At 34.1% G+C, this 27,901-nt stretch overlaps 1 protein-coding gene and 1 long non-coding RNA gene across 6 annotated transcripts; both read right to left on the reverse strand.

The window, feature by feature from the left end:
• Positions 1-27,788, reverse strand: LOC136798247 (uncharacterized). 5 transcript variants are annotated; one of them, XR_010845366.1, is made up of 9 exons: positions 27,647-27,788; positions 27,032-27,170; positions 19,030-19,804; positions 5,525-5,788; positions 4,550-4,638; positions 3,982-4,197; positions 1,971-2,079; positions 1,222-1,306; positions 1-93 (listed from the first exon to the last, which is right to left on the reverse strand). It is a non-coding gene; the product is annotated as an uncharacterized lncRNA (long non-coding RNA). The 5 variants fall into 5 exon arrangements; XR_010845365.1 differs by lacking the exon at positions 19,030-19,804 and having other exon boundaries at positions 27,647-27,785; XR_010845367.1 differs by lacking the exons at positions 19,030-19,804; positions 27,032-27,170 and having other exon boundaries at positions 27,647-27,785.
• Positions 20,971-23,966, reverse strand: LOC136798246 (uncharacterized). Its single transcript, XM_067054826.1, has 2 exons — positions 23,051-23,966; positions 20,971-21,833 (listed from the first exon to the last, which is right to left on the reverse strand). The coding sequence occupies exons 1-2, from the start codon at positions 23,659-23,661 to the stop codon at positions 21,200-21,202; spliced, it is 1,245 nt and encodes a 414-aa protein (XP_066910927.1). The 5' UTR covers positions 23,662-23,966; the 3' UTR covers positions 20,971-21,199.
• Positions 27,789-27,901: the final 113 nt, after the last annotated feature.

Below are 27,901 nucleotides of genomic sequence, written 5' to 3' on the forward strand. Positions count from 1 at the left end.
TATGATACCATGAGCGTAGATATTTATTTACTCAAAATATAAAACAGATGATTGGCAGAGGACGCTGCGACGCTTTTAGTTCGTTTCGTCTGACTGGAAAAGAAAGAATGATGTCATAGAAATTGGGTAAGGTGCATACATCTAATTAGATTTAAGGATCCGTTGCCGCTAAAAAGGTCGCGACAGCATCGAATAAAAAGGGAATGCCCAAGGTTTTCAGGTAACCGCTAAATTTTACCGTAACGAACGGTACTATTTTTTCTGCGAAGGTTTAGTACATGTTAGTATTTTGGTTCAAGTCAACAAGAAAAAGTCCAAACATGGATGGCTATTTGACCATTCAGCAAATAAGAATAACATTCCATTAAGACATCAATTTTAAAATGTTCTTTGAACACACTAAAGGAGTAGGCTTAGAAGTAAACAAATGGTATCGGGATATCTTTGATTCAATCTTTGACAACTATGGTAGCTTGGATCTCTTGAGTGGAATATCAACTAGAGAAATGGAAAGGAATAGAAAAAGCGCTTCCAAAGTGTTCTGATAACTGATTGATTGATAACTTCTTTGTTTTGGCTTTAATTAGGTAATAAGAAAAGGTTCAGAAAAAAGCGGCTCGCCATGCGAAGAGTGCTGGTTTCCTTATGGCTATGTTTATAAAAAAGGATCGGTATTTTTTGTTTCTGGTCCATTACCCTTGAGCTTTTCAGTATCCAGTAACAAATTTTACACCAACTCGTAGTCTGAAAAATTTTCATCAAGATGATATCAAGTTACTTCGAGAAAAGTTGCAAGAAATTCATTAAAAACAGATTTAATTTCTTTTTTTCTCACAGTTTATCTTTTTATCTGATTATGCCGTCGTGATGCCGTTATATCATTAGAATCGCTAGAATATTCTGAGCAAGAAATTATAGGTATCTTTTGGTAAGAAAGAGGTGTCTCAAACTATTAGCCCCTAAAGTTCTCGCATTATTTGACCTGAAACAAAAGAATTTAGTCACATTACGCCAATTATACAAAGTTTTTAGAGCGACAACAAAAGAAATCCATTAACCCGAAACAATGTCCCTTAAGGGCAAAGCACTTGGCATATGACGAGCCATATTTCCATAGTTTTCGAGAAGCGCTTTTTCTATTCCTTTCCATTTCTCTGGATCAAGGGGTAATAATATCTCTCAAAAAAAAACAAATCTTCTAAAGCAATACACGAAGCTCACCATTAGAATCTTTCGGTCAATCTACCAGACTCGTTATCTCTTTTTCGCAATATTTCGGACTGGTCCGTCATCGCGTTCCCCTGACCTAGAAAAATATGAATTTCGGAATATGATTGCATTGAATATCGAGCACAAAAATGTCACACTCAATGAAGTAAAAGCCCAAAGGGCTAGAAGTGAATCATTAACCTTTCACAGGCAAGGAAAAGTGAAGCCTTAAGACATACATCGCTAGCTTTGACGACGGGTCGGGTCACGCTCAAGGCCGGGTCACGCTCAAGGCCGGGTCACGCTCAAGGCCGCGCAGCTTAGGTAGGGTTTAGCGGCTTCAAATCCTACGTAGGAGATTCACTGACTTCTAGCCTTTCGGGCTTTTACTTCATTGGTCAAACCTCAAGAATCTATCCAAGGGTTACAAAGATACCAAAAAGTATAAGAAAGCCGCAGCTGGAAGGATGACGCTATTGTCTTCGTCATTAATGGATGATCTAACTTAGTCTCTGTGTTTTAAAATCTTTATCGAAGCTAACAAAATCCTAAACCTACAAAGTGTTTAAATATGTAATTGAGGAACGGTTGCGTATCAAGTCAATTTTTTAAGCACCCTCTCTAATTAGCTTGTTGTGGTACATTTTAGAAAAATGCAATTGAGGACCAAATAATGCACATTTTTATCAAAAGAAGGTGAAAATTTTCAAATGTTATGATGATGAGTGTACCCATCAATTGAAGCAAAAACCTCATCTCACCTGCTGAAAAAGAGATAGTTAAGGATAATCTTCTTTTCTCTTTGACTGTCTGTGTATTCTTGGTCAGGTTGTCACCAAATTCATCCCATTGAGAATAACATCCCGGCTACTATGATTAAAATAAAATAGGAACAGGTGTAAATGATTGGGAGCAAATCGTTACTTTAGTTACATGAAAAGCAAAGACATAGTAAACAACACAAATCAGGGTGGCCATTCAAAAAATCGGTACAATTTCGTACGGTGGTTTGTAATCTCTGTCACTATGTAATTGTTTACCAAGATTGCTAAAGGGCAATCCTACGCAAGCTAAAAAGCCTATTTTCTCAGCCTTCTACAGGTCTAACGAGGCTAGACCATATGGAAATCTTTGGAGTTTTTCGACTGTCAAAAGGTATGTCTGTCTGGAGAGTCCAAAACAACCTAATAAACACCTCACAACTGAGGACCTTGGCTGAAATGGATTGGGGAAGAATGGAGATTTTACACTAAAGGTCATTTTTAAGCCACCATCATAACCCACTTCTTCACTACTAAAAACATATCCACTAAAGAATACACAAAAGTCCAAAAACCGACATGTCGTAGCAGGGTGTCTACGGATTTTATTTCGGGATTTTCAAGGTTTTCAATGTTTTTTTGGTCATTTTTAAGTTGGTTTTTCAAGGTTTCTTGGCAAAAACTTTGGCACTTTTCAAGGTTTTTTGATACTCAGTTGACATGGCTCTTTACAGGAATTTAGTTTTTTTTCAGAGTGGTAGGTGAAAGAAAAATAGAGGACAGCAAATAAAATTTATTCGCTTTTGATGCCCGGGGAATTACTTCCACAGTTAAATTCCTATCTCCCTCTCGAGAACAATTACACAAAAAGAAATACTCCAGCTCCCTAGTCTTCCAACTGTAGAAATAAAGAGTAGTAAGAGTAGAAAATTTTGATTTTGACTCTTTCAAATGGCTAAAAAACGCCTTGTTTTTGATTTTGTTTTTTACAAAAATCAATTTCCAAAGGAGTTGTTTTAAGGAATCCTCGAAATTTTGTTGATGAACGGCCATTATTCCAAGACGCCCTGAAGCGATTTGAAAATTGGGGAACAGTCGATTTTTTAGGGCTCATGCAAACAGAAAATAAGTGACAAAAACTCAGCTAATGATAAAAGAATATGTTGAATTCGTTGCGACAGAATTGCAACAGAAACAGGGAAATTCTCTAAATGTTATAAAGGTTTTGCGCCGCAGGCGGTTTTTTACTTATTCTTACTTTTCGAATGAATGGATAGTGCTTTTCAAGGTTTTCAAGGTTTTTCCTAGAAAATTGATAGTTTTCAAGGTTTTTAAGGTTGGGTGCTTCATTTTCAAGGTGTTCAAGGTTTTCAAGGACCCGTAGACACCCTGCGTAGTGAGAGCCTTGCAAGAGAATGACCTCTAAAATAAGCTATATTTTTGTTTTTTTGATTTCAGCCCATGGTTTTCAGGACTCAAATTTTCACCAAGTATCAAATAGTAGTTCCATATTCTATCAAAAAGAAAAAAGAAAGACCTAAACCGAATTCCAACTATCTGGTATGAATTTCAAACATTCAAAATTTTGACAGGTTGCATCAATCATGGGTTTTGAACAAAATATTTAATTCTGAGGAAATTTCTTTCTGACGTTGTCCATATCCCTGAGAAAATGGCTCTTAAAAGCAACACACGTAAAAAAATCTAGTCGTATCAACAAACAGTTCTCCCTTCTCCACTGCGGAAAGGTTGGCTAAAATATCGTCCGCAGTGCAAAATTGTACTCTTAATTTTTCTCCCGCTGAAAATAATCAGATAAGTAAATTCTCACTGCAAAATATTATGCTATTTTTTTCCATCCCGACTAAACTTTATGGCTTGAAAATAATGTAATTCAAATTCTATAAAAAAACATAGGAATATCAGTCCCCTTCGAGTTTCAGTCCATTAATTTTACCCCCACTGGCTGAAAAGGTTTGTGAGAAGGGGTGTCTATAACTGTTTTATTTACCTGGTATTTCTTTGGACGCAACTAAAATTCTATTTCGAAACGTCCCCCAAACATTTCTTTAACGCACGATAGCGGATGTTAAGTGTGAATGAAGACTGCCATTCGTTGAAAGCATCAGGTGCGCCTTGGTCAATATTGTGATGTTAAATCAATGTATGGTGAACGCGTCAATACTTTCTGATCAAGGCTTTCCATTAGAATTCATTATCGATGAGTCTGAAATAAAAAAAGGGCACTGTGAATCAATCTCTGTCTCGTTTAAGGAGCAACTTTGTCTTTTGAGCCCAAAGTTGGAGTTATCTTTTTGAATTATATCTTAAGATCCCTGACACGGTAAGAATAATCTCAACCCTAACCCATTCGTTATGGATATGCAGGAGACTTAGAATTTATAAGGAGGAGTGTAATATTATCTCGGCATACCAAGAAATAGGTCTGGCCATGCTTTATTTCAAAATAATCAGAAAAAAGCTACCCAACGCTTGTCCAAACTACGTACAAGAAATATGCAGCACCTTGTTGGCCTCCTTACAAAAACACCGGTACTGGTTTAAACAAAAAGACTTACTCGAAAACATTCAAAGACATTGAAAATATACACGTCTTTGAGTACCATTTGTAGCTCCGTTCTTTAAAGTTTCGAATGAAAGATTAGATCTAAAGGGAATAAAAGATGAAAGTGAAAATATACTGAAAATTTACATAGTGTATTTTTTAGTTATGCTTTTTAAACGATATTTCTTTGTTTAATATTTGTTATCGGCGATCCAAAAAATATCTGCAATCTGATTGGTTGAAAAGAGTACAATATATCTTGTATTTTACATGTAAAAATATAAATTGACGAAAAGATGTTGTTGCATTGTAGCGGTAGAAGCAATCTAACGTCACTTTGCTACAAAAGTGTCCTCCAACACAAAAAGTGCATTTTTGGGGTCACCGATAAATCAGTTATCAGACATTTGCTCGTACAATATGGAAAAATATTTCACTCGTTCCGGATTTTCCGTATATTTTCCTCGCCTAAAGGCTCGGAAAATATTGTACGGAAAAATCTCGGAACTCGTAAAATATTTCTCATATTGTACTCGCAACTGTCCGATAACTATTACATATCGAAGCAGGGACATACGGAAATAATCAGTGGGTCGCAAGACAAGGTTGAATTGGAATTCTCATCGTGTCACTTAGACAAGCGAGTCCAAAAACTTTCATCAAGTAAAAATGATAGGGGAAATGTTCGAATGGTCATTGAGACAGGGGTGTACAGATATCGATAAAATCAGCGTGTTAGTGATGAGACAAATATAAACCAACACTATATATCCTTGTCTCATCGTTAACACGCTGATTTCATCGATATCTGTACACCCCTGTCTCAGTGTCACTGTAACAGGGTTAGCCGGAAACTATCGTCGAGTCAGTAAGGTATGCGTGGACGGGAATAATTACCGGGTCACAGAGAGAGGGTTGGACGAGCCAATGCCAAGAGAATGATTTCTCGATTCATCTAATCCGGATAAAGTTGATATCAAATACTTACCAAAACATAATGCCAAGTGATGAGAGGGAAGTCGGCTGCTGTTGCTCGGTGGATTTGAAGGAAACCTGGATCCGATTCGCTTCCAAGATGGTATGTTCCGGAGATTACCTAGCGGGTGGTCAGGGTGGATCTGATGTAGAGGAGATAGGACACTTGAATATTGGTAGCTTGACTTGACTGGGCGGAGGTTAACTACTTGCCCTCAGACTTCCGATGAGCTTTCAACATGTATCAGTGTTCAAACGGTACAAATAACGGTGACGTCTGCAAAGGGAAAAGAATACAACATTTATTTATGATCTACGAGTTTCAAAAAACCAATCAAAAGAAATAATTTGTAAGGACGTTATGGAAAAATATGTCTTTACTTATTTCGATAGGGCTGTTTTCTGGTCGTCGGGTCACTGTCGCAGTTCATTGACATTCCCCTACGTAACTTTGGCCGAGAAATTGAGTTTTTTCGAACACTGCATACAATAAGCCTCCGGTTTGTTAATTCTCTCAGTTCAAGCCTAAAGATCTAAAATCAGCTACTAGTCTATTAGACCAAGCAATAACTCAGCGTCGCGCCACCTTTTGGTAGAAAATTTGCCATATTGATTTTTTGGTGCCTTAAACATATAGTATTTATGAAACCAGATGGTTTACGGGCTAAATCGGTGGTTTTCAGGTTTTACAGGGGGTCTTTTAGGGGTCGATTTTGCTAGCCTGGGTTTGGTCACGAAAATATCATATCTCAAAAACTATTCATTCGATTTTTTTTTAACTTCGCAAACGTGTAACCATATAACTAGAAATGATTCATGCGAAATCTCAAAAATGTTAACTCATGCAGTCATAATGATTTGAAGAATGGAATATTAAAATTTTCGCTTTTTTCATGATTTTTCCGAAAAAATGGCCAAAATTTTTTTCCTACAGAAAATTTTGAAATATCTTCCAATTATTTGGTTTATTTGAACAACAAATCTGGGCAATTTCATCACAAAAAAAAACAGATTATAAGTGCCATTTTAGGCCCCTTAGGTAGTCTGGAGCTTCAAGGTTGAAATATACCGGGTGCGCCAGAAAAAAGTATACAAGTCTGTCGAGATATTGTAGGCTTTAGGATGAGAATTTTTATTTGATTCTTTTTTCATTGTATAGGGGAAAACCTGACTTAAATTTTGGTATATAAAACTTCAAAATCGGTTCAGTCAATCAAAAGTTATGATAAAACAAGCTAGATGCTGAATGGACCTACCTGATGATGAAAGTTAGATAGCAATGCAAGGAGAAAAATGAAAAAAATCAGTCAGAAAACATAGCGTTAGCGAAAATGCATAACGCAAGAAATTCATCATTGATTGATGGCAGGGGCGTATCTAGGATTTTTAGGATACCCTGCAAAAAAGATTCAGCTATATATAGTGATTCAGCTATATATAGTGTCTAAGGAGGGCCCACCATGGTTGGGCCCGACGGGCTAGAAAATTTTTGAATTTCGACCCTCTAGATTGGCTAAAACAGCCACCTTTTTATGCCCAATGTACCATGAACCAGAGATAAAGAATTAAAATTCATTTCATTTAAACACAAAATGAAGCTGGTAAAACTAAGATAGTTTTTTGGGTTAAAGAGTTTTGAAAACCAAAAAAGAGCGGCCTCTAAAATATGGAAAAAATGAAGGAAAGAGAAAGGAGGTGTAAAACATTGGTAATTCATTATATCAATGACAAAAATCATAACTATCATGAATTTTATAAAGAACTTTGTGAACTTTACACAAAAAAGTGAAAAATGATAGCAAAATAATACAATAGCACACAAAAGATTATAAATTATACAAAAATCTTTATCTGATCGTAATAATAGCATTAACAATAATATTTACCAAACTGTCTAAAATTTTTTAATATAATTTTGATTCTTATTATGTCAAATTATTTATCTTATTGCTGCCAAAATGTGACTTAATAATTTCAAGCAGATGAATAATAATAGCCTTTTGCCATTTCAAATGAAAATTTAGAGAAAAAGAGCAAAACTATTTTATTCAGACTGCTCAAGAAAAGAGTATTTCATTAGAAAATTGATTAATGTGATGCATTAAAGTATCCAAAACTAGAATTTGTACTTAAGCTGAAATCTCTATAGTTGGTTCATCTTGAAATTGTAGTCTAGCCCCATTCTGGTGTCTCCTTTGGAACTGTTTGCCAAATCAAGCAGGGAATCCTGTACCAGGGGTAAAAAGCCCCCAATCCGAATTGAAAACAAACCATATGTCATCAGAAACTCATTTATTCATTATGTACGTAATGCAGCATGGTTGTTTGGTATCAAAATTCAGTTGTTGTGTTATAAATTTTATACTTTGTATATACATTATGCATCCAAATTCATTTGCATTGGCAATTACATGTCAAAATTAAATCAAGATGTACTTTCCAGAGATGACAAATATTGATATCCAGTTTACAGGAAAAATTTTGAATCCAAAATCTTCCAAGAAACTAAATGTTAGGTACACATCATCATTTGATTGAATTATTCCATTCTGTTGTTTCCTTAAAGTTAAATATGGTTCCACTCATCTTATTAGCAGACTTTGTCAGTGTTTACAAAGATTTTGTACCAACCACGTGAAGGTGCAATATAATCCATTGATCTAGGGGCTACTGGACAGTATGATGGCAACTAACCTGAAAGTATATAATGAAGAGAGAATTAGGATCTTTGCAAGCTACACCTACATTAACAAACACAAAACAACAAAATTTAAGTCAAACGACAACTGGACAACCAATGAAATTAATCTTATATAATAACTGGCTGACTGTGGGTAACCGCCAACCGCAATGCTTTCATGAGTCTATCTACTTAACTTCTTGGATGGTTTTTTTTACTTCTGAGAATAATACTTACAATTCAGAAAAAGTTCTGCACACGTGCAAGACATCAAAGTGTATCCTTCAAAGAATTTTTGCCCACAAGATGGAGAGAAATGGAACTGTACAGGCAATTTCCATTTGGAAGAGAACTAAAACAAAATAGAGAAATCATTTTTAAGATTGTCGTGCAGTTTTTATGACCAGTACTTGACTGGCAGGTGCTGGCCCACAAACTAAACATAGTCAAATACAATCTGTTTGTGTACCTCAAAATAGTGTGCGAAAAACCCACCCAGGTCTTTCTCTCCTGCGAAAAACCCACCCAACTCTTTCTCTCCCTAGAAAAATCTTTTAACCGGCCAAAACATATTAAAAACATTAGGGTGTCAAGGTCCTCAGCATCACAAAATTTTCAATGTTATTTTTTTTCTCTTATTTCAAAATAAAACCACAATAGGTTGGTTGTCCCTTTGCCTCTTAAATTGCCACAAATTCATCTCCTGTCGTCAACCTTTTCTTAGCCAGAGTGATTGGCCAAACAAACAGTAGCTACGTACCCCGATTGATCAAGTATCTTATAAATATTTCATGATTGGCCACTCACTCACCACACACAACAAAAGGTTTTGTTGATTACCAAAAATTATGACAGGTCATAGTAGGCCATAGGCAGATCAGTAGAGAAAGAGGGGGGAAGGGAAGCAGTTTTTCCTGCACTTATCAGATTCTAATTGATAACATGCAGGCATGAAAAATAATAGAAAAAAATACCACATACCTTACAGATTTGACTTTCCTTGTTGCAATGGATTTCAGAAGATAACCATAAGAAGAAAAACAAACATTGAGATGACCTTGATGGCAGCCCTCAGATGACGAATTTGGAGAAGATCGAAAATGTGCAGGCTTCAAAACCCTTCAGAATTTGCGACAAAATAGATAAAATCAGGACTGTCTATTCTGTTTTTTCTTCTCCAAGCATCTAAAGCCATTTGACGAGTCTTGACTTTTAACGTTTTGACACTAACAGCCATCAAATCCCGGGCAAACCCTGCATTTTGACCTCATCCAGGTCTTTCTGCAAAACTTTGCAGGGTGCAGGCCTGCAAAACTCTTTTGTACACAAAGTCTAAAATACAGACTCGAATTCACGCTTCGTGAAACGCGACTTGATAAACAGTTTTCTTATATTTACCGCGGACTTTAAGTCAGTAAAATAAATTTAATGACACTAACGATTGATCCGGAAAAACAACTCCGGTTAGGCTAAAAACAAGCTGCGACAAAAAAGACTCCGGAGCATACCCTGCGAGTGCATGTTTTGCAGGGGTGTCGCACCGCCCCTGGATGGTGGGGGAGAGGGAAGGGTTGTAGGGAAAAAACAAATAGAAAGTTCTGGTCGCAAAAATCAGTTTTATTGACAATTGAATCATGCTTGATGGTGAGCATTGTTATCAATGATGTTTTTGTGCGAAAAACATAGAAATATAAGGAAAAAGTCCGATGAAAATCTGCAAAAACAGCGATTTCCGGAATTTTCAACCGGGAAAAATTTTTTCTCAAAAATCAAACTCGGCCATGTTTTGAGCATACGCATCTTTCTGCAAAAAATCAGAAAAAACTAAAGATAAAAATCCGAGAAAATGTCAAAAAACCGGTTTTTCCGGCATATTTCCGGCATTTTCGGCCAGAAAATTTTTTTTTTCGAAAATCGGGCTCCGTCGCATTTTAGGTATTGTCATATTGCGTCAGTGTGCAAAATTTCATGAAAAAATATAATGTACAGCTCGAGAAATTCAAGAAATACTGTCTTTCCGGCGAAAATAGGTTGTTCCGGCGACTTTTAAAATAGTCCCGGCTTCAAAAATCAATTTTATTGAAAATTTAAACATGCTTGATGGTGGGCATTGCTATTAATAATGTTTTTGAATGAAAAAACAACCAATTGTAAGGAAAAAGTGCAATGAGAATCTAGAAAAACGGCGATTTCCGGGCATATTTCAGGCATTTTCGACCGGAAAAGATTTTTCCTCAAAAATCAGACTCGGCCATGTTTTGGGCATTGCTAATACGCATCTTTGAGCAAAAAATCAGAAAAAACTAATGATGAAATCTTGAGAAAATGCCAAAAAACCGGTTTTTCCGGCATATTTCCGGCATTTTCGGCCGGAAATGTTTTTTTTCGAAAATCGGGCTCCGTCACATTTTGGGCATTGCCATTTTGCATCATTGTGCCAAAAATCAGAAAAAACTAATGAGCCAATCCTGAGAAAAGCTGGTAACAGATGGACGGACGAACGAACGGACGGACAGAGGTTAATTTATAGGACCTCCAGGTAGGTCCAAAAACTGAAAATCTTGACTTACCCAAAAATTCAAAATTCATTAAAAACAGTGAACAAAATTTGAATGTACAATTACCACTATTATCAATGGTATATCGATAAAATGTCATTTTCTAAGCATTTTTTTTGGTAGAATGTTGGTCTTTAAGCTTTCCTCGACTCGAATTGGATATTAAAATAATTCAAATTAAGCCTCAGAACTAAAATCAGGGCGTCGAAGTATCGATCTGGTGGCATTTTGAAAGTTTCACTTGAAAATTGGATTTTTTTTTTAGTTTTTAGCTATTTAGCAAGAATTTTCGAATTTTTATGGAAATTTTTACTTTCTTAGCAAAGTCTGAGCTTCAGCAACCTTAAATCAACCATTTCACAGTTACCAATTGACAATTTTATTCATTTATGGCTATTTAACTGTTTAAGTGATAATAAACAGAGAAAATTTTGTTCCTTGTTTCTAATGAATTTTTGAATTTTTGGGTAAGTCGAAATTTTCAGTTTTTTTTAGCGTAACTTTTGATTGACTGAACCTATTTTAAAGTTTTATATACCAAAATTTAAGTTAGATTTTTCCCTTTACAATGAAAAACGAATCAAATAAAAATTCTCATCCTAAAGCCTACAATATCTCGACAAACTTGTATACTTTTTTTCTGGCGCACCCGGTATAATACTAACAAACCCAAGATTTGAAAAAAATATGGGCACAATGTGAACCCCTTCTTTATGGGGGGGGGGTTAATAAAGGAGGGGGTCAACAAATTTTTTGTCAAACTATATGTGTATCTCATATTGGGTTAAGAATTTGGTATTTGTGAACAAAATGGCAATAAAAATAGCTAAATTTTTGCCTGCGGTGCCATTTTCACCCATTTCCTTTGAACATTTTTAAAGCTTTTAATCTATTTACAGCTGGTAAACCGCAACTTTAAAAAAAGTCTGGGTTCGAGAAATTCTAAAAATAGGAGGATATACATAGGAAGATGCATAATAAATGGAGGAGTTCACACATTTATTGGGGATGAAGTATAAATTGAGAAATTAAGACCCTTTGCAGACCGAACTTAATTTTACTTTGCAAAAATGACCATAATCAATCAAAGGTATTGCAGAATCAACCTTTAACACTTTGTTCGTTAAAACAACTTTAAGCTCCATATCAATCAATCACAAAAATATTTTTTTAGGCTGAAGATTCGTCTCATCCATCAGATGGTAATGACAGTACCCAAAAAGCCCCTAATGACACAGACAGTAAGTCTGATTTTGAGATCAAAACAATTCAAAACTGTTGTGCTGAAAGGTGGTTGCTATTGAAATTATTATGCCTTTCATACCGTCTTCAATTAAGTTTGTCTCTTTTATTATAACCCGTTTGTTTTCAAAGGACAAAATTTTATGATCCATGTTTTGAACAGGGGGGGGGGGGTCAGTACTAAATGCTCCATTTTGGCTGATTTTATAACAAAATACTAGGATTTTTCAAATATTTCTTTAAGGGACCACCCTTTTTGGTATTTTAGTACACATGGTACTAAAATTATTTTTGAGCTTTTTTGCAGTACCACCACGTCACTAAATGTCATGATGTCTGAGATTTTAGTACCGACCCCCCCCTGTTTTAAATAATATTTTATCTAAGTAATCTTTATATGAAGTTAATGTTAAAAAAACGTTACGGTGACGTAACGTAATCATATCTTTCGCATCCCTAACACAGAGTTTCGACTACGATGAATATTTTGCAGACCAGAGTGAAAGAAGAATGAAAAAGAGGAAGTGGTTCTTCTGCTATCATTTCTTGTAGTTTCTTGCGGACTGATCATTTTGTTCGTTCAATTCTTAAATGACTAGAAATTACCTCTCGTTAATTAATATCTTACCCTCACAGTAACAACATTTTGACTGCGGTAGAGGCAAGGGTAGAGCCAGCGATGTCAGGCAATCAGGATTAATTCATCAACCGTCACAAAGCTCTTTTTGAAAATGTTGTTAAGTTAATCATTTCAGTACTATTCCAATTTTCTTGCCCAGTCTTTTGTGATAAAAATGTATATAAGGGTTGTTTGAAAACACTTGATGAAGGTCAAAATTACTTCTAAAAGATTGACTGTGTTAAAAAGGCTATTGGTCTCAGCGATCCAGCATCTCGAAATGAAATCAAAACTTAACCGTACTGGCATGGAGTACTTTGGAAAAGTTCTGCTGTACTTTTTTGTTGTATCTTTTAGATGAAGTCTTTTACTTTTCAAGAGCAAATAAGTGATGAAATGTTTATAGAGTTTGTATCAAATGTTCGAAGTTCGTGGGTAGTTCAATGATGATTCAATGTTTTAGTTCGATAGGTCAGTGGCTTGATGAAACGATTTCTATCAGCTTCAATGACATAAGTGAAAACTTAAACAGATTTCTCTGGCATGGATGTATTTTGTATCATCGAAAGAACGCGTCAAAGTTATTTTCTGTGAAAATGCTTTTCAAGTTAAAAGCTATTCGACATTGTTCGTTTTATTTCCAAGTTTTCCAGCCTAACTCATTGTTTTGGTTGGATCTTCAAGGTGTTTCACAGTATCAAATATTGGTCCAGAGACCAAAACAGAAAAAGTTTCAACTTTGTAGAAAGAGAAGTCATGGTCAAAATCAAAGTAGCTTTGTTACTTGTTTTCTATAAATGATAAAGGCGACATACTAGAGATAAGTTAACAAGCACAAAACTAGAAATCAATTTTGCAGTGTTACACTCTTTACAAGTATTACACTGTATTACTCACTACGAATGAAATCTTCATTAGGATGTCTTATTAAAAATGACTTTACTCGTGTTTAAATCCATCTTACAATTATGAAATGACATCAAATATTCATTTTATTTTAAATGAAACCTGCATACTTCTTAAACTTATTCAAAATTTTTTACCCAAGAAGTCATGGATCAGATGAAGGACTTCAAGGAAACTGGGGAAAAAATTTTGGAACTAACCTGCACACAACAACTCCAGATATGACATAAAGGTTCTAGTAAAGGCTCAGTCCCCATGATTGAATTGGCAAAGTTAAAGTTAAAATCAGCCAAGAAGAAAGGACAAATTAGCCCTGCAGATCCATCAAACCCACGTCAAAAAGGGATGTTACAACGAACAAATAATTGAAAACATAAAAAAAGCTAAACTGTCATCACTCCCTCCAGTGACACCTCATTTTTATTCATAATAACAACAATGCTATATAATTTCGCAGGCAACCGTGCGAGTACATGGGCCTCTATGAATCGAAAAAAATGCGAATATCGATTAGCTATCGATTATGAATTTTAATCGCACGATGGGTTTTTTTTTTTATTTGGCACGCCCTCAAAGAGAGCAATTAATCGTTAATTGCATCCTGTAGAGAGCAATTAATCGTTAATCACACTCTTCAATGCCGTGCCAATGTTTACAAAATTGATTTTAATGTTTTTTCTTAAATTTTATTTGCATCAAACGTTTTAATTGCATTCGAAATTTATTTTGTGAGAAAGAAAATCAATAAACAACATTAAAAGAAAGACACAGAGAGAAGAGAAAAATATAAAACTCACAGTGTAATTTCTGTAATTTACTTTCCTAACTGAGAAAAAGTAGTAAAAGCTATTGTGCGATTAGCTCGTAATCACATAATAACTCGTACAATTCGAAAATTGCACTCGTGATTTTTTTGTTTCGAATTTACGAATTTTCGAATAGTAACAAAAAAATCACTCGTGCAATTATATTCGAATTGCACTCGTTATCATGTGATTACATATACTAATCGATACCGTTAACTGCTCTAACTTGCGGCTATCTGACAAAACATGGGACGGCATTTCGGCCACCATTTCACCGAACCTCCAAAGTCATTTGATTTGAGTTAATGAAAAAAATACACGATTTCTCTTTTGCACCGAGTAGGCTTTTAAAACGAAATAGGAAAAAATCCGTAGTGGAACACACGTGAGTGTCTGTGCACTTTAAGGGGAACGAAGAAGTATGATTGATAAACTTGGTTATCAAAATAAACAGTACGTGAAAATACAGGCCAGATATCAACCAGTCCCATGATTGACCAATTGTCCAAAGTTAGAGCAGTTGACGGTATCTAATTCATCGATAAATATCAATGAGCTTATCGATTCTAATCGATGGTCGATTTTATTGATTACGACCGTCTGGACATTTGTAACTGTTTCGCTATCTTAAGAAATAAAAACTAATCGACATTATTGCTGAATTCAAATCACTAACCCTTAAGTGACAGAAAATTAAAACTTTTGATAAAATATACAAAAAAGCAAAGAACCATACACATCTTTGTACTTAGTACTTCATCTAGTATAAAAATAATTTAAAAAAATTTCTATCACTCCCAATACACATTCTGTGAAGCAACAACAATACCATTCAACCCTGACACTAAAGTGCCATTTAAACTTCTTTCAGAAAGCAGATCCATAAAAAAAAGTGCGTAAAAGAAAATTTAATAATTATTTCAAAACACTCAATCACTCCAAGGTCATGCATCTGCCAGGACATACACATTTTTTTATTAGAACACCTAAAATGTGCTTATTTTTCTAGCAATTTTCAGCCTAAAATGTTCTTAAATGCGTTCTTAATTTGAACAAAAATTCTAATTTAGTGATGCAACAACAATATCATTCAACCTGACGTCTCTTCTAAACAAACTATCCCAAATGAATTCCCAAAAGACAATTGTTTCATTTACAAGCTCATTAAAAGTTAATTGATTACAATAATTTCTTTGATAACTGAGAACTCGTTTTATTGATTGAAAGAAATCAATTAAAAAAAACTTTTGAAAAAAAACAAACTCATCATTCTTTTTATCAACAAAGCTTTTTCTTCTCAAATCTCGAACAAAAGTACTTTGACAACAAACTGAAACGTGACATAACTTGAAGAACACACAAATGATTGAAAAATACCACGTTTTACAAAGAATATCCAGTGTTTCATATAAACCTTTATCAAAGCATTTTTCTCCCCTCAATTCTCCAAACACGAATAAGCAGTAAGATGACAATCCCAGACGGTACTAATCGATAACAAGCAGATATTCAATAGGTAAAAGTTGGTTATTGAGATTTATTAACTCGAGGTGATGAACATTCAAAGAGGCGAAGCCGAGTTGAATATCATCACCAAGGCAAACCTAAAGGCAAAAACAAAAGAAAAACTTGAAACATTTTTTACAAAATAAAAAGTGCTCACAAAATCGAATGTTCGAAATTTTTCTCTTTATCAACTTTTTAATTACTTTTAGTCATTAAAAATGTAAAGTGAAATTGGCAATAGAACTATTTTAAAAGTTTCTTTTCTAGCAAGAGTAATAAAACATGCAAAAATCCATGACGGCTGCGTTTAGACCAACTGGTATTTGTAATTTGGCATTTGCTCACGAGGGAGTCGATTGTAACAGCTTTTCCATTGTATTTTCTGTCATGGCATTTAAGGAATCGTCTTTTTAGAGTCATTACTGAAAAGGTGATTCCCTCAAGTTCAACTTTGACAGATCAAACAATGAAAAGCATGGAATTTCTCAAAAACTGCAGTCATTAAGACTGAAACTTTTTGCCGTAGGGCTAGCCTATGGCAAATCTTGCAAATTTTACAATCTATAGAAAGTACTGAATAAAAAACGTGCAAATACTTTAAAAAATCAAAAATGTCATTTTTTCTCTTTGTTTTGGTTCCTTTGTTTGATTTGAAATGCAAGAAAAGGGGATTCCTTTGCTTAAAATGGCATTTCAAATGCCAACGAAATGCCAACACGCTGGCATCATTAAGCATTTGACAAACCGAACAATTGCGCGGAACAATAGAATTCAAAAGAATACTGGAAGTAATTACAAATGCCAGGCTGGTCTAAACGCAGCTGACATCTTCAAAAAAAATTGAATAAAAAAATTGCCATGTGATAATAGCCATGTGATATCGTTATATTATCAAACGGCTGTTTTTGCCTACATGTATAGAATAAATTTGATTATTGAAGTAATTGATAATGATCAAAGTAGTTGGACGACTATTTATCAATTAACAATCGAATTTCGAGTACCAAAATTTCAATCACTTTCTTAACAATCCTTCGAAGACTCAATAACCGTTCAAGTACTTTGATTGTTATTGATTACTTTCAATAACTTTGACAACTTCGATAACCAATTGATTACTTTGATAACCAATTACTTTGGGTTGGTGTAATTTAAGATGCACGATCTAACGATTTACGATGCACGATTCGCGATCCGTGCATAAAATATGTTAATTCATGCGTAATTATGCTAATCATGATAAAATATTTATGCAATTTACAAACTTTCATTCGCTGAAACTCAATTATTTTAAAAACATCATTTATGTAAGATTATACAAATTATTCTCTTTTCAATTTAAATTCAGTTATAGATCAAAAGAAAGTGAAGGCCACGTGCATTCACCTTCTGTACTCTCTCTTTTTTATAACTTGAATCAATATAGGGGAATTGTTTAACGAAAGAAAATTCTTTCTCATAAGAGCACCCGTTTTTTACTTCGTACATTACGGTGCACAAAACATATTGTTCGCCAATATATTCTTTTATTTGCTTTAAGAAAGAAATTCCTATATTCGAATATGATTGTTAAAAATGATGACTGAGGAGAGCAAAAATAGTTCTTGTGCATTGTTTACTTTCACTCTCTGTCTATTGTAAGATGTTCACAAGGTAGCTTCCATTATCAATATTATGTAAGTTAGTTTTTTTCATAATTTTACGGTTGTAATTATTCTTAGTTCCATTGCTTGCTTATTTCTTTTTTGTTGCATGAATTTACTGTGGTAAACAAAAGCGAGAAAAGATTATGCCATTGTTTTAGAATTATGTTATATAATTTAAGTTTTATGATAATTATTAGGAATAATCAGCATACTTTATGCATGGATCGCGCATCGTGAATCGTAAATCGTTAGATCGTGCATCTTAAATTACACCAACCCAATTACTTTGATATATCTTTAAGAAAAACCAAAAAAGTGACCTACTGTAAAACCAAAGCACAAAAAGAAGGCCCGCCATAAGTTTGACCTCCTTATTTCCCACCCATTTCGCCCACCATTTTGTGTGCCGTTGCCCTGGGTTTCCTCAAGTAACTCATATAGCGCTTTCTGATTGGTCAGAGAAAACAAAAGTGGTTTTCGCGCGTTCTGATGGGTCAGAGAAAACGCAAGTGGTTTTCGCGAGTGAATCGTGTGTTATAATTGGCCGAAATAAACGTGGTTTCAGATTATTTTGACACGCTGCTACTAAAAACATATTTGATAAAATCGAAGGTATTCAATATGATCGAAAGTATTCAATAATGATCGACTTTGGCATATTGGTTAAAGTCTGATTTTCTCAGGCTAAAATCTCAAAAATGGTTTCAAATAGGGTCCTGAAATCTTTTGGTGTTGAAAGTATTCTGGATATACTCTGGGAGAACCAAAATGGTTTGGGTTTGAAATTTGCCCAAGTCTGCCATAAATTTTGTTGAGGCTGGGCATATGCTTAGATTTCTATTGTTCAATATATCTATAACAATAAATCCATTGTTCTCAAGGCAAAATCCCACCCTTGTTATGCTTATAAGTGTTATGCTTATAAATAAAAAAACGTGTAATTATTATCTAAAAGAGACTAATTAAGAAACAGAACTAATTCAACACTTTACCTAAAGTCAATCAACCGACAGTGGCTTTTAATGAACCATCATTAAAATATGCACAGCAAGAATACAATAAAGAATAGCCTAGACTCAAAACAAAACAAAATTAAATGCCAAAGAATGAAGATACCCCGTAAAATAAAAAAAATGTGGAAAGAATAAGACCGAAATCTGAGTTACTATTTCTATCCGGATCCCATTGAATAAATACTATTTTCATCTTTTCGCGCATTATTGCAAAATGAAGAAGATTATCTGCTGTAAGATCCAGTTGCTCTAAATTAACCATTGTCACTGGGACAACCTTTTTTGCTTATTTTGAATAAAACGAAATTCAACTAACGTTTCAATTTTAGATAATGTGTTTACAATTTCCCTGATGTTTTCTTTCTCAAAGAGAAAATGGCAGGACGTTACAGTATAAATTTAATTGGAAGGTCAACTAAAAGATTCATTGTAGCTACGTTTACCCTCTCAAAGTGACCAAAACTTAAGCTAAATTCCTTTAAGTAATCCATATATCTAATGACTTCTACAAAATTCAAAAGCTCTGAAGTGTCATTATTTACCTTCAAAGATTTGCTCTCAATTTTGATGATCCATAGATCCAGTTCGATCATTAATTCAAGATCGTCAATAGTGAATCTATAGGAACCTTCAGGTTCTGGAAAAAATGCGACAATTTTCAACGAGGTTTTCAATGGTTGCGATGGTATGAATGAATTCTTTGACATTCCCAGCGCTTATCGCAAGACTATCGATAGAAAGTGCATCAATTTTGAAATTCTCTGCAAACATTTTAAATTGCTCGATAGACCACTGAGCCGTTGATAGTGAATCAATATATCGAAACATTTTGTGATCAATAATAAGGGACTTCACATTGACAGACTTCAGAATTTCAAAGAACTTTTGAATATCTTCTATCTCCTTAATATTAAAAGCAGATGTATGAGCAAGCAATGGTATTTTCTTCACAAACGGTAATCTGGACTTGAAAACATTCATGACAGCACCACCAAATTCGAGTTTATCAACATGTAAGAGAGTGAGTTGTGGGACTAGAGCCCCAATTCTAAGCAGGTACACTCGAAATCTTTTGTGTGCAAAACACCAATCGGAAAATGAGAGATTTTTTCAAGAAAATAGACATCTTTCAATTTGGTATAGTAAGGATGTCGCCACAGTCTCGGTAATGTTAATGAATGCATTTCCTTTGAAGTTAACGCCATATTCTTTGCATCTTCCATATCAAAAAATAATATGATCGTCTGAATGAGTTCATTTGGAAATGAATTGAAATCTATTGTATCACTTGACATTGTTTTGTAAGTATTTTTTTACCTGAAAAATAGAGATACATTTTTAAGTAAAGCTCAAACAGTAACACCTCAAAGTCAAACAATTTGAACAAAACAATGGGTAGTTGGTGGAGCAGAAGTTTGTGAACTAAAAGGTCTGTGCCGTCAACTGCTTTAAGGGCTCTGACCATAGTCAATTTTTCAAATTACCATTCACAAAGCATCAATTTCTGCTTGATAAAGCCATCAAAACTATGACATGTTATACATTTTCTGTTAAACAAACTATTCCAGATTCTGCAAATTTAAAAATTTCAATGAAAATAATTAATGAAGAAGAAAATGAAGACTTTTGCGAAGAAGAGTATTTCAACTTTGGAGAGCTAAGTTTCGGTGAAGAAAAAGTATTTTAAAAAACTTTTTGCGGTAGATGGTGTATCTTTAGCCAAACTAAAAATAAATTTTCGGGAAATTTTTGTAAAAGCTTCTTCGTCTTAAAATCTCGAAAATAGTGGTTTTTCCCCAATTTTTTCTCCAAATTTTTCACACAAATATACTCATAACTTTTGACACATCAATTTAGAAAATTTTCCGAAAAAATTCAAATAGTTCAATTCATTGCGGACAATTTGAAACAAATTCGAAACAAAAAGGTTAATTACCCATTGAAACTTAGCATTTTTTGTAAAAGAGGGTATTATGACATTTTATTAACATCTTTTTAAAGTTCATAGCGTCATTTTTGTAATTAAATTCTTAATTACTCTTGATAAAATAAATGAACAAACAATTTGAAATAGTTGTTCTTTCTTTAAAGTGTCAGGGAACCTGAAACAAAAGTTTTATCTTCGAATCACATAACCGATTTTCTGACTATGGTCAGAGCCCTTAAACTTGGGAAATCCTTCCAAACTCGGGACGGCTTTATCCATGAACACAAGTTTATTTACAATAAAAACATTTTAATTTTTTACAAAAAAATTGACTCCAGCGTTCGACCATGAAGCTTTTATTTTAGAGTTACAAGTTAAGAAGCACTTTCACTAGTTTGGGTATTTGAAAAATCTGATAAAGTTAATTGCCTTGGCCACGAAGGGAGACAATTCGAAACTGAACACTCAGGCCTCCCCCTACTGTCGCCGCCCAACCCGCCACTCATTAATCCAGTGTCACCGAAGGTGCCAAAAAGAAAAATGAAACTCTGAGCGATCCAATAACCCAGTTTAATGTCTTCCCAAAATTTTGCCGAGAAGTAACAAATATAAATCCTTAACAAAATATATTGCTTTAAAAGTTCCTGAAAAAATTATAATATCTGCAAGATATATCGGGGAACCAAAATAACATTACAATGACAGAAAATACCAAAGAAGGGGAACAATTTAAAATAATACCAAAAAAATGATGTGAATGGAACAGTACGTGAATAATCGAAAACTCAATCGTCATTTATGGCAATGATTGTCTTATAAATCCTACCAGGCCCAAATTTTTCGACATCAATTCTGAAGTCTTTCCTTCTCGGAAACAGCTGATAATAATATTCGATTTCTAGAATTTTCATTTGTTTCATGATTTCACGGAAATCTTTGATATTGTCTTGCTTTAGATCCAAAGCACGCAAATCAACATATGTAAGAGGTAGATTCTTCAATAACTTAAAATCGTCCGGTGTGAGTAAATAATCACTAACAACATTACGCATGAGGCGAAATTCTCTTAAAAAAGAAGAATTCTTGTGATCACCTTGAAGAGATTTGATTTTGGAAATTGTCGACGCCATCATTTGGACATCTCTTTTTCCATAGATGTTGAATTGATCCGAACAAAGATATTTAAAAGGTAAATCTGTCAATAACTCCATTGGTGGCGCATTCTCATCTTCAAAATACCCACAGTCGAAATTGAATTCTTTCAAATGTTTCATTTTCCTCATGACTTCAGCAAATTTAATCAAGGTGGCAATCTCACCATTGGTTTCTAAGGAAGAACTGCTTATCAGGAAAACTCGAGTTCCATTGTTCACCATCGAATTTAAATCGTTTAAAGTGAACAAATAGCTTTTTGACTTGATATGTCGGTGTTTTTTACACTTTTGGCAAAAACGTGACATTAAATTTTCTAAAAAACGGTTTTTCTTGAATAAAATGAATTTGAACGAGCATTTTGGGATGAAATCTTCCAAAAAGGTGTAACGCACGAGCTTAGAACTTTTGGTTTTGGTCCCAGGAGCGAAGAAGGATCCAATATTCCAAAATATTTGATTTTAAGAATTTTGGAATTATGAGAGTTAGGTGGTTCTTGAATTGATTCTGATGGTCTGAACTTGTTGCATGATCTCTATATTTTATGAAACAATGATGAAGAGCACTTTTGGATCCAAAATTCCATCCGAAAAACATCACTGAACTCGAACAATTATAAAAGATGCATTTCATCGTTAAAATGGACTGATTACAGTCTAAAATTAATCAAAAGTCACTTCTACTTAACTTTAAAACATTCTTAGATACCAAAAGGTGCGGTTTCGCGAGCGTTTTGGGATTAAAAATTTCATTTTAAAGTGGTGAACCTACCCCAACCCACCCCAACCCCAACTTGTCGCAAAATGGAATTATTAATCCTTCGGGGCTCTATCTGAGCTTATTTTAGGTCATTAACGTAACGGCATATCATGCATAACGTAAAAAATCAGTTTAGAGCACTGTAGGATATTTCATTCCAGACTAAGACGCTCATTTCGGATAAGGCAAAGTATGTTACTTTCATAAAGGATTTGATAATCCTTAGATGCTCTATTCTAGTGGAAAATCTTATTTTCGTGTTCTTAAGAGCCCAAACCTTCCAAATAGTTTAATTTGAACTACTTAATATCAAATAAACATACTACAATCCTCAGTTAAAAAAGGCTTGAACTCAAAGAAAAATTAGGAATAGGTGATCCCAAACTGCTCCCAGCTGGAAGATTTTTTATTTAGGAATAGAAAGTACACAAATGCTCCATCCTGCCAAATTTCAGTTCTAAAGCCCCATTAGATCAAAAGTTATTGCTCATGGAATCCATAATCCATTTTCATTATGGAATCGTTTAATCCTAACGTGCTCCTAACTTTAAGAGGTTATAAGTACTGGTTTAGTTTCTCTAGAAGGCTCGGGAAAAATGGAATGGAATCTTCAATCCTTTGCCGATTTCCCTGATATTATATTAAGAAAAGGTGCATTTTGTATTTATTTTAAAACTTGTTTTAAAAAACTTCACGTTTTTGCCAAAAGTGTAAAAAACACCGACATATCTATTTTTACTTTGCAGTATTTCATTTTTGACAGGAGATTTATAAAGTCACTGATATTACTTTTCGTAACGTCGATGCAGGATATTGAAACACAAGATATATAAAAGTTATCAGCAAGTAGCTTGAAGCGCTCATAGGACCATCGCGAACCATCGTGCGGCCACGAAGAATGGTCGATGATGATTTCTTTTACTGTAATAGCTTCAAGGATTGACAAAAGATGATCAAAATTTTCTCCTCCAAGATTAAAGGCACTGGTGTGAATAACAATAGGAACCCTCAAATGACGCAATTGTGTGTCAAACGGTTCGCAAGGCTTGTTTGAAGAAGCATTGACATGTAACAATTGAAGGCTAGGTATCATTCCAACAATTTCAACCCATGAACAAGAAAAATCTCCAACATTCAACTCGCGAATCGGCAGATGTGAAATATTACCAAGGAAATCAATATCTTTTTGTTTATGAAAGCTTGGTTTCGACCAGATCTTTTCAAAGACAAGGTTTCTCATTCCATTTGATGTTAGAGCAATATTTCTGCAGCTTTTATTGTCCAAATAGGAGACAATCATCTTCATTAATTCAATAGGCATCAAACTAAAATCCATATTGACAGTTATCTTTTTTATGATTTTTCAATCTGATCTGAAATCAATGATGTTAATTTTATCATGAATGCTTGGTAGATAGTCCTGGCTATCTAGTCATGACAGACCTTTCTGTCTAATCGCATACCAATTAAACGCTCATCCCGCTCCCAAGTGTTATTTTTTCTATTTTTCAACCCTCTGGACCCTCTCCTGCTTATCAAATTTCGGAAAGTCCTTTATTTTGCTTTAAATAGCCTGATTTTAGCCTACATTTACCCTACTTGAGGTTTTTTAAAAAGTGAAATTTCCAAAACCCCAGCAATTAGGTCCTCAAGTTTAGAAAATTTTTCCAATTACCCCCCCTCCATTATTTTTGTTTACAACTACTACCCCCCTTTTGCCCCCTCCCTTTGGCATTTTTCGCAAAAAAAATTCCCCCCTACAAAAAGGATTTTTTGTAAAAGATGCTACAGAAATCAGAAAATGAGTCTCAGAAACTTAGAAAACACAAAAGTAGAAAGAAAGATAGAAAGTAGAAAGAGAGAGGTGAATTATTTGAATGACGGTCATTTTCTATCACTTTCCAGGATTGAAGCAAAGCAAAATTTTGCATGCATCCAGGACGCCCACCGGACACCACCGCACAATAACAGCTCTAATTTTCTTTCAACTTCAAGTGAGAAATGCACAAAATTATAGTTCCTATAATACATGTTTTTTTTATAAGCAAGTGTCTGCCCCTTGCTCAGGCTCAGATATGTTTAAGACCGCAGCGAATCTAGGCTCAGTATATGCTTACTATATGCTTATGAGTTGTTAATTTTCTAACGTCATATACTATATAATTTGTAAACATTCGATTCATAGAACGCCATAATTCGAAATCGAAAGGGAAAAAAATCGCGGGAAAATCTGAACGCAATGGAATGGGGTTGGTGTAATTTAAGATGCACGATCTAACGATTTACGATGTACGATTCGCGATCCGTGCATAAAATATGTTAATTCATGCGTAATCGTGCTAATCATGATAAAATATTTAGCCAATGTACAAACTTTCATTCGCTGAAACTCAATTATTTTTAAAAACATCATTTATGTAAGATTATACAAATTATTCTCTTTTCAATTTAAATTCAGTTAAGTGAAGGCCACGTGCATTCACCTTCTGTACTCTCTCTTTTTCATAGCTTGAATCAATATAGGGGAATTGTTTACCGAAAGAAAATTTTTTCTCATAATAGAGCACCCGTTTTTTGCTTCGTACATTATGGTCCGCAAAACACATTGTTAGCCAATATATTCTTTTATTTGCTTTAAGAAAGAAATTCCTATATTCGATTATGATTGTTAAAACTGAGGAGAGCAAAAATATTTCTTGTGCATTGTTTACTTTCACTCTCTGTCTATTGTAAGATGTTCACAAGGTAGCTTCCATTATCAACATTATTATGCAAGTTAGTTTTTTTCATAATTTTACGGTCGTAATTATTCGTAGTTCCATTGCTTGCTTATTTCTTTTTTGTTGCATGAATTTACCGTGGTAAACAAAAGCGGGAAAAGATTATGCCATTGTTTTAGAATTATGTTATATAATTTAAGTTTTATGATAATTATTCGGAATAATCAGCATACTTTATGCATGGATCGTGCATCGTGAATCGTAAATCGTTAGATCGTGCATCTTAAATTACACCAACCCAATGGAATGTATTCTATTTTCCTGTTAGAAGACGATTAATGTAAAAGCAATGGAGTGTTTTCTTTTTTGTGGAAATCAAATAACAAAATGTTAAATTTTGATTCCATAAGCAATTATATTTCAGGCTCGCTTATATGCTTATGTCATGCTTAAGAATTTACCAAATCTGAGCCTTCATATGCTTATAAGCGTTAAGGCAACTACTTTTTTATTTTCTGGTTTACGGGCTTTTTGAGGTAAAATTTTGGAGAGGAGGATGGAAAAAAAATAAAAATAAAATTAACCTTTTTATTTTTTTTTATTTTCTTTTTTAGAATCTAAAATCGGAGGAAATAAAAAAATAAAATTATCTCAAGCTGCCAAGTGAGCAGTCAGAGCTCAAAAATATACAAGTTTCTATGCAACAACTCTCACACATGCAGAAAAAAATTTCTCTTGAAAAAAAAATCTGATCTGTTCAACACAGTACAAAGAACAATCGTTATAATAGCAATTTTATAGGAAAAAGAAAGAGACTTTTAAAAAAGAATAGCAGAAATGGTTAATACAATCTCAGACAAAGAGAAAGAAAATAGATGGTCTTCAAATTTCTCTTTGAATTATCACTTTTGTCAATAGACTTTAATGTATTACTTTAAAAAATTTTGTTCTCTACTTTCATTTTAACAATGGTTTTCAGTTAAACAATTTAATTAGCCTTTCATCTTTTATCTTTCATCTTTTTATACCTACTCTCAAATTTCAACAGTAAAATCAGAGAAAGGATTTTAAATAAAAGAGATTATAAAAAAAGAAAGAAATGAAAAAAAAAGGAAATGGGAAGAAAATCCATTGGGGAAATTCCATTAAAATAATGGGGAAGTTCCCTGGCATAGGGGGAAGGATCAAAAGTATCTTCACAGCTGTGTTATATCATTACGATATCTAAACCCTCTCTCTCATTCTCTTCTTTTCTGTTTAAAGAAAAGTCTTCTTTTCTGTTTAAAGTAAAGTTTTTTTATTTCTTACCTCTTTTTTGCATGTTGGAGGAGAAAAAATAAATAAAGGTTTTTGAAATCTCTATTTTATTTTTATTTGATTTAAGCAAAAATAACATTGGCGGGCCCGTAAACCAATAAATAAAAAAGTTTTTGCCCAAAGATTATTTAGCAGTGAAGCGAACCCAACGTGAAAATTTTGAAAAGCTTTGGAAAACCTAGACGTAAGCAACTCAAACCCTCCCAATATTTTTCATATGGCAAGTTTTAGTTTGGATGGCTCCCCTGAATAGTGAATTTTGACAAAAAGAATGGAAAAAGGGTGTGATTGAAGTACTTTAATCAGATTAAATTTTGCGAGATTAAAATATGCAACCATAAAAATTCACGAAATTTTCATTGTATCTATATGTTGGAAAAATCTTTATATATTTAATTTTGCGAGCAAGCCTGAAATTGTAATTTTTTTTGGGAAAAGTGTAGGATTTGGACTGGTTTTTTCGCCTAGTGGGTTGGAAAAATTTCATGTGGATTTAATTTTATGAATGAGTGATCCTAAATGTTTTAGCAAGATTTAATTTCTTGAAAATGGCAAAAATTTGCCAAGTCACAAAATTTTATCAAGATTTTATCTTGTGAAAATTAATTTGATTTAAATATAGTAGTCATCCATTTTTCTCCCCAAGAATAAGAAACCACTTTCACTTACCTTAACTTCTCCTCCCCTAATGATGGTCCACACCTTTGATTTGAGTTTAATATTTTGCATTGTTTTTTCGGGAAAGAACTCACTTAAACTGTCAAATACAAGTTCCTCAAAGTCATAGAATCGTTTGCAAATCCATAATCTTAAAATGAACAAGGGAAGAACTTTCAGTTTTTTGTTTAAATAAAATCTTAACAGCAAAACAAAATAACCAACAAAGATATTATTCTCCCAAAAAATTGTCCTCCGACTAAGGGGTCACTTCTCACAAATCGATTTTAAGTTCAAATAACGTCAATTGACGTTTTGAAAGGGTAAAGATTTTACTGAAAATCGATGTTTAGCAAAAGTTGAAATAACGTCACTAACGTCACTGGCTGTTAACCCACCCACCCACAAACGTCAATAGACGTTATTTGAACTTAAAATGGATACTGCATTCAAAAATGCCACTCAGCTAGCATGCCTGCTTGAAGAGATCATCCAACTCAGTGGATCCAGCGGCTATGGCCATCATACTTTTGTTGTGGCAGAAAAAGTTAAAGATATAAGGACATTCTTTGCTTGATTTGATGAAATATTTCAAAAAAAAGCTTCCTTTAAAAATATTTAAGTTACCTGTGAACTTTTTCCCAGCAGTAGGAGACAGATCTTGAATCTTTTCCAGGATTCCCATTTTTGATTAATCCAAAATCAGCTTTCCAGTGTACGCTGTGTGTGGTCTCGGTGTCTGGTGTGCGGTAATAGATTTTCAGACGAAAACGCGGGAAACTTATCAGACCGCGTATGTAGTAGGCAAATCGCGTCCTCTCATTTTTGTGTCCTCCGTTCACTGGATACAGGTTTGCAATCTAGAAACTACATCCAGTGAAT

This window comes from Clytia hemisphaerica, unplaced genomic scaffold (assembly GCF_902728285.1).
Source record: "Clytia hemisphaerica strain Z4C2 unplaced genomic scaffold, Clytia hemisphaerica genome assembly, whole genome shotgun sequence".
NCBI lineage: Eukaryota > Metazoa > Cnidaria > Hydrozoa > Leptothecata > Clytiidae > Clytia > Clytia hemisphaerica.